The following is a 7,887-nucleotide window of genomic DNA, read 5'->3' as shown; positions in this document are numbered from 1 at the left end:
AACCTCCAACCCCAAAACCCTACCCATGAATAGATCGTCGGAGGAGCCTATCGTCGGAGAAGGTTCTTCCTCGCCGGAGTCCCTAAACCACTCAAATTGATGTAGAGAGGAGAAAAAACACTCAAATTGATTATATATTTTCTTAAAAATAATCTTGATATGATAATGCAATAATCAGTGCAGACATTGATCTTTTAAAAAGGAAAGATACCACCACTTCAGTGAGCGCAGTGGTGGTTGCTTGTGTAACTCCAACTATCACATTATTCGATCCAGGATCAGCATGCTGTTTGGTTTGGAAGGAGTCCAATTTTTGTGCTAAAGCTATCAGTTTTCTCCAATATCTTATTCTCCGACTCAGATTGACTCGATCGGTTGTGGTGGCGTGGCAGCCGTCTTCGCTTATTAATAACCACTCCTTCAGACATACAAAGAAATGGAGCATGGCAATGACCCATTAAACTTACCACTCGCACATATGATTCTCTACTTATTTGTAGTCACCGTTGTGGGGAGAAACACATGTTATAACCATCATCTTCAGGAGGTTTGGCTAATTTGGCTGAAACCAACTGAATTTAATTTTTCTGAGCTTCCAATTTTTTAGAAACTGCACTGGAAATTTCGTATTTGTATATGTACATTTACCTTTTGTTTTTAATATATAATCAGTAGGGACTTCCCTCGTGTTTCATTAAAAAAAAGAGACAGTAAGCAAGTATTTCGTTCCACGGTAAGAAATACTAAGTATTTCGTTCCATTTCGGTAAAGCTAACGGATTCTCTCATACAATAATGAACTGTCGATGTAGAATGGGCTTCCCTTATTGCTCATGATATCACTACATTTTCAATTAGATGGGTTCTGAATCATCCCATGATACAAAATACTCACCTTGGATGTTGGTCTCAGGGTGCTTTTGGTTAGGCTTTCCATCCTACTCTTGTTTTTTAAAAAGCCAACCAAATAGCCTAAAAGTCACATATGCTTTAGAACAAAAGCTGTTTTTGCTCTAGTATAAAATCAAAAACACCTTCCCTCTATTTTGAGAGGCTTTTAGGTAAAAAATTATCCACTTACCGCATACCGCTTCGTTTTCTTGTTCCCGTCTGACTCCCGCACCCGGCGCCCCCTCCGACTCCTGGTCCGCCCAGCGCTGTCAGCAGGACGACGACGCGCACTGGCGGGCGCTAGCAGCAAGAGGACGGCCTGCTCCAACGGCCACTCCGTTTCCTCCGTCCCCTTCACCCTCCATCTCTCCGGTGAGATCCAGGCGCGCTCGCTCTCCTCCCGGCTCGCCAGCTTCGCTTCTCCTCTCTCGTTCTCATCCTCAACCATTCCAGCTGCGACATCGGAACTCGCCGGCCCCGCTCCTCCCTCACCTCCTCCGGGCGCCACCACATTCAGCAGAAGCCGGCGGATCTAGGGGCCCCTCAGGCGGCACCCTGATTTGCTGAACGGTGCCTGATATGCACCCCTCCAACCGGATCTGCAATCTATCAATGTCCAGTAGCTTCTGGGATGATTCAGAGATTGCCATGCTTTCATCAGTGATCTGCTTGGCCGCGTGCTTTCATCAGTGATCTGCTTACATTGGTCCAAAACTCCCATGCCATGTATATGTTCAATTACAAGCTTATCTGTACAATACATACTCTAGTTTCCAGAACGAAGAGTCGAGAGCAAGCTGTAATTTCGTTTTTCATTTTTCCTCCCTCTGGAACCCTATGATTTTTCCTTGAATGAAGAGTACACGTGTGCAGACATAACTAGAAGCTCCGCCGTGAGGTGGACTGGCCAGCGGGAGGAACCAGAAGGGACTGACAAGTGGGACCCGCTCATTAGTGAGATGACAAGTGGGACCCGCTCATCAGTGAGAGAGGGAGATGAGCAGGACCCGCTCGTCAGTGAGAGAGAGAGAGTTGAGTGAGGTGGACCGTGGATGACATGTAGAGTCCACTCGACAGTTGTTTAAAAGCTACAGCTGCTCTAACCAAACGGCTTTCTACTTTTCTCACAGCTACTTTTCTACAGCCCACAACTCAAACAAGTGGGACCCGCTCATCAGTGAGAGAGGGAGATGAGCAGGACCCGCTCGTTAGTGAGAGAAGGAGAGAGTTGAGTGAGGTGAACCGTGGATAACATGTAGAGTCCACTCGACAGTTATTTAAAAGCTACAGCTGCTCTAACCAAACGACTTTCTACTTTTTCCATAGCCCACAACTCAAAGTAATTTTTCCAAAAGCCACAGCCCAACCAAACACACCTTCCATGAAAGAATACTGCAAACCGACTAAAGTGAGGATTATTTTGATCCGACTACGAGGAAGAGCAAAGCCTCCATTCCTCCGATCTGGAGGAAAAATCATTTGAGATAACGTTTGGACTTTGGACCTTTTCCATGGTTTGATAATTGAGAGTTGAGACCAACATTTTTTTATAAAGATTATATTACACCCAATTACACGATTCTTTATTTATGTTTCCTTTGAAATATGGCAGATACAAAATCACCGGTTCAAAAAAAAATTACAAAGCATGCATGAGACCAACTCTTGGTACCAAACATTAGACTAGGTTATCAGTCATGGTAGCACTTTAGGATTACTAACAACTCCCAGAATCTCAAAAGTACAGTAGCCCAGCCTTTAACACACATATAGGTCATATAGTAAGTCGTAAAAGAATGCTGGCTGTTCATTTCAGCAGAGATCTTGCAAAGTGCTCCCTAGCTGTGGCTAGTGCCTGAGTTATCGTCTGCACAGAACAGGTCACAGGGATCATGAGATATATGCAACCTTGTGAAAAGCGATAGGACGGACAAGTAATTACCTGCTCAGAGAAGGGGACAGAACCGTCAACAGCATTGGTTGCTACCTTACCAGCAATGGTGTTTGCATCTGTTTCCAGAATGATGCTGCAAAATACACAAAACCCAAATTGGTTCAGTACATGCTCAATAAAAATTTCTGTGGCTGCATGGCTGGGTAACTACTGACTGCAACTTCTACTCCATGGAGCAATATGTAACACAAATTGAAGGTAATCATGCTATCTTAACTCTACTGATTAGCTGTTGTATTATGTTTGACATGAAGAATATAGCAAACGTTTTCATCAAGGCAACCATATTCCTTTCATCAGTAGCGCACTTTTGTGGAAATCAAATCAATCTCTAGCACCTTTTTTTCATCCCTATATGCACAATGGCATCTGTCAATGGTACAGTTTAGTGAGGTGACCCTGACGATCTTAACTGAGATCTGCAAAATTTGTGGTACATGGATACCATTCAACTTGCGTCGGCATATTTAAGCCAAAGACTCAGCAGATGTCACAGAAGAACACAGATGCATGCATTGGAATAAGCAGTTCAAATAGCTCAAACCATTTCTCCTCCATGTTAAGTAACAATAGTTCATAATAACAAATACCATAAAACTAGCAGCAGCAAAACCATGCCAATGTGGCCACACGGAAGGTCAAAACGTAATGCCAAGCAAATCAGTCATGGCAAAATCATAGAACATCGAACATACCACAGCATCATATTTGAAATAGCACAATGTTAAACACAACTGATAACCAAAAATTAGCACAAGCAGCAAGATTATTACCCGCCATCTATAATTTCATCAATGCAGAGAAGTATCAAGTCCAAGTTCTCAAGCGCAGTCCGCTTCTCAACATCACCCCTAAAGCACAGTAAGCAGGGCTTCAAAACAACCGCATACAAAAACAACTGTTCATACAGTAATAACTAGAAAATATGCTACCTGAGTAGAAGACCAACAGAATCAGAAAAACCATTTAGTACACTTGCTAAGATGAGTTCATTCTCATCATCTCCAGCGGTGACGAAAAAGTGAAGGTCGTGAACAAACTTGTAAACGACAATATAACCATCAAACAATGTTATCTCAGCTGCAAAGAACCAGAAATATGCATCAGGAGAGAATTTACTTTTGGACAGCAGACACCCTCTGGTGCCCAAGTATATCAAAGGAGAACCTAAATTCAATTTAACTAGTGTATGAAGTCTTTTTTTTTTGCGGAAACTAGTGTATGAAGTCTGATTCAATACAAGGGTCCATGGAAAATAAGGCTGCCTTAATGCAGCACGGTTACTAACATTATACTAACATGCATTTATGCAACGTACACTGCTTAGATATTGCTCATCTTCAGTTACCTAAATTGTTAATTGGATAGCCCAAACCATTAAAGTGATTGAACAATTGTTAACAAAATCAAATAACAGGTTTCAGGCAAGAAAATTTGGAAGTGATTGAAGGTACACCTGTAGTTAATTGAACATTAAAGAACCACAACATTGTTAGATAAATTGCTCAGCTCTTAGCCTCTCTCTTCCTTTTGCAAAGTCAATGGAGCTGGTAGAGCTCCTGGCCTGCTACTTGCAGTGCCATGAGTAGAAGGGCAAGCATGCCCTGTCATGTATTGTACTAGGTAGTAGGTAGTTGGTAGAAGCACTCATTCTAGTATGTACTCTAGTTTGACTTTAGACTCTATAAAGAGTAGAAGAGCAGCTGCAGCTCATCAGTTCAGCAGCACAAATTAAAATTGTGTGTGTGTGTGTGTGTGTGTGTGTGTGTGTGTGTGTGTGTGTGCTCTGTGCTCCTCTATCTCCTTCTACCTCCAGCTCTTGTGTGTGCGTGTGAGTGTGGCTGTGAGCTCAGGGAACTCACCTTGGCCATTGCCAACAAACATAGTGCAAACAGACTACATGAAACTAAGTGAGTATAACTTAGGACAGGCCAGGCATATGCATGATTGCAACTAAATTGAGAAAGATAGGTAGTTGAATATATACCGACATATCGGAAAATTTTGGGGTCAAAAAATACAGCAACTTGTTGAAATTGGTAAAAAGAAAAACACAATATAGCTTAAAATCGTAAATCTTGCTGCCATGATGTTTGATTCTGAATGGAACAACTATGAATGAAAAATACCTTCTGCCCGTGCATTTGTCTTCAGAGTTTTAGTAAAGACAGATTTTTCATAGGCCAACTTTGATGCATTAGTCGGCCAATCATCTGAGAAATACTTCACAGCAACACGCTTCCCTTCAGAATCCAGAAGCAAAATATTCTTCACAGAAGGGCAAGATTCCTGTGTAATAACACACAAATAATTGCATTAGCTTACAGATAGGATTAAGCCATCCAGGACAATTGACAGAATAAGTCTCACAATACACGAAGTTGGTAAAGCATGTCAATAATTTTATGAAGGTGGAATAAAGGTGGAATAAAGGATCCAGAGCATGCATGTTTTGGATGACTAAGGAAATCAATCAACATTGCCAATCATCTTCAAGATGGAAACACATTTTGTAAATGCACCAGTGTCAAGATTATACTTTCTCACAAAACTAAGTAAGCTACGATTTTACCCCCGCAACAGAGCAACTATTCTAACAAATAATGACTTGGTTGCATTTTCCAATTATAAATATTATGACAAATGGATCAAGATGGATTACCCTGCCCTATCATAAAGAGTGCCACAACAGTGCAGAGCAGGACACTTAATATAGAAACACCATACAACAACAACAACAACAACAACAACATAGCCTTTCAGTCCCAAGCAAGTTGGGGTAGGCTAGAGTTGAAACCCAACAAGAGCCACAAATCAGGGTTCAGGCACAAGAATAGCTGTTTTCCAAGCACTCCTATCCAGGGCTAAATCTTTGGGTATATTCCATCCCTTCAAATCTCCTTTTATTGCCTCTTCCCATGTATTACTAATATAGAAACATCATACACTTTACTAATATATATCCTTGATTTCCTTACCAAATGTATTACTGTTTCAAAGTAAGCAATATGATAATAAACTATTCATATGTCATAACATTGTTACAGACTTTGCAATACAGATTGATGGTACTGCTAAAAAAGATCCTCAGATGACAACACTTTTAGAAGGCACTGACAGCCAATTCACACTATTTAGGTAAAACATGATTACATGCATAATCAACTGACATAACTGGAGAACTGCAGCAGTCCAAATAACAAGTTTCAAGGTCCCTTGGCAAAGGAGCGCATCATGCGCTAGACATGTTTACCATCTCTGAAGGTTCTTTTCTCTTATTCTTCATTTATTAACTGTTAACATAGAACTGAATTCATATTCCTATATGTGAAAATAGTAACAATCCAGTCCGGGAGTTCCCAAACAAATTTTGTCACAGCTGATCAATCAGATCTAAAATAGACCTCAGCTTGAACTCCACATAGCCCACCGTCGGTGTATCAAAATATAATTCTACAGTAAAAGCAGAAACAACATGCATGTACATTGCCTGCAAATGCAATTCTCAGGGGGGGAAAATAATAAGGACAAACAAAAGGAAATGTGTACACCCGAAAGTAGGAGAATATGCCTCGCACCTTGGAGAAATCCGCCATGATCTATCGCCCTCCCCTATTCCACCCTACACACAGAAGCAGGAGAGTAAAGATCACCAGATCAAGGCTCACGAGCAGCAGCGGTGAACAACGCAGTAAGCAGATCCGCAACAAAATGGACTTATAGCCTTATAGGAGAACATAATGCTTGGACTTCAGAGTAGCAGCAGAGAGAGCACAACAAGAATCCGTCCAAAAAAACTACCGCATGGGCGGATCCAGTATAGGACACGGGTCTACATGTGTACACCGATAAATTTTGAAAGAAAACGAAGTTGTGGCATGTTCATGTAATTGGATCAGATCCGAACACAACTAGCTTTACATTAGTGTTTGCGTGGTCAGTTTTCGCACAGCGGGGAGGAAGGGGCGTACCTGGTGCTGCTGGTGGCCGGAGAAGAGCCCGACGAACACCTGGCAAAGAGCGGCGCCGTTCGCCGAGCCGTCGCCGCCAGGAAAGAAGACGGGATCCGGTGGTGGAGGACGGGATGCGAAGGAAGATGCAAGGATCCGGCGATGGGAGGCGGGAACTGGCTGCGGGCGGCGGGATCCGGCGCCGGCGGGCAATCCAAATGCCCTTCTCTCTCCGTCTGTTTCTCCGTGCGGCGATCGGGAGAACGACGCCCGGGGAAGGGAACGGTTCGGAGTGGGTGGGAGGGCCGGAGGTGTGTTACTCGATGGCAATTGCAGAAGTTTTGCGCACATCTTAGGATAAAAACCCCGCAATCACTTTATTTGCATTTTCTCATGTTTCGTTCATTTTTCACGAGCGCAGGCAAATGAATATTTCAGAAACAAAGGCAGGTAAACTTTACTCGCTCGAAGCATTCGGCCTGTTCACTTCACATTATTCAGCCGGCTTATCAGCCACCAAACAGTGTTTTCCTCTCACAATAAATCAGCCGTTTCAGCTTTTCAGCCGGCTTATAAGCTGAAGCGAACAGGCCCAATGGTTATTTTCCAATGATGCTGCGTGCAAGTTTGCAATTAAATCCTTTAATTTTAGTATAATGTTCAAATTTATCCTTGAACTATTAATCTCTAGAATCTAGTCATCAAACTTATCATTTGAGCTCAATTCCATCCATCCTATATGACATCATAGTTGGTGATATCCTATGTTGGTGTGCTCACTCATCAATAGGAACCATAAGGTGCGGTAGTATACATGAGTTAACTCTTTCAACCATGATTTATTCCTTATGTGCAATGTATTATGAAGATATGGGTTATTGGGGTAAGGTGAGTGCACAAAATAACACAAAAGCATAAAGCTTTTAATCATAGACATATGATCCTAAATCGCTTATCTTCCTTATGCTAGTCACTATTCTGTGCTCATTTGGCATGCCATGTAAGCGTGCAACGTTAGATCGGAGATAAAATTGAATCTTAAATAAAAAAAATTTAAGGATTAAACTGGCTATTTTTATAGTTGAAGAACGAA

General features: G+C 42.0%; 1 protein-coding gene across 1 annotated transcript; it reads right to left on the bottom strand.

The window, feature by feature from the left end:
• Window positions 1–2,420: 2,420 nt before the first annotated feature.
• Window positions 2,421–7,125, bottom strand: LOC117856757 (coatomer subunit zeta-2). The gene is made up of 7 exons (XM_034739142.2): window positions 6,816–7,125; window positions 6,423–6,466; window positions 4,974–5,133; window positions 3,777–3,924; window positions 3,618–3,695; window positions 2,833–2,917; window positions 2,421–2,757 (listed from the first exon to the last, which is right to left on the bottom strand). Exons 2-7 carry the CDS (start codon window positions 6,438–6,440, stop codon window positions 2,698–2,700), a joined length of 549 nt encoding a protein of 182 aa, XP_034595033.1. The 5' UTR covers window positions 6,441–6,466; window positions 6,816–7,125; the 3' UTR covers window positions 2,421–2,697.
• Between the last annotated feature and the right edge of the window lie 762 nt (window positions 7,126–7,887).

This window comes from Setaria viridis, chromosome 5 (genome assembly GCF_005286985.2).
Source record: "Setaria viridis chromosome 5, Setaria_viridis_v4.0, whole genome shotgun sequence".
Taxonomy (NCBI): domain Eukaryota; kingdom Viridiplantae; phylum Streptophyta; class Magnoliopsida; order Poales; family Poaceae; genus Setaria; species Setaria viridis.
Note: the sequence above shows the minus strand (reverse complement) of the source record. Positions and strands in the feature narration are given on the sequence as shown.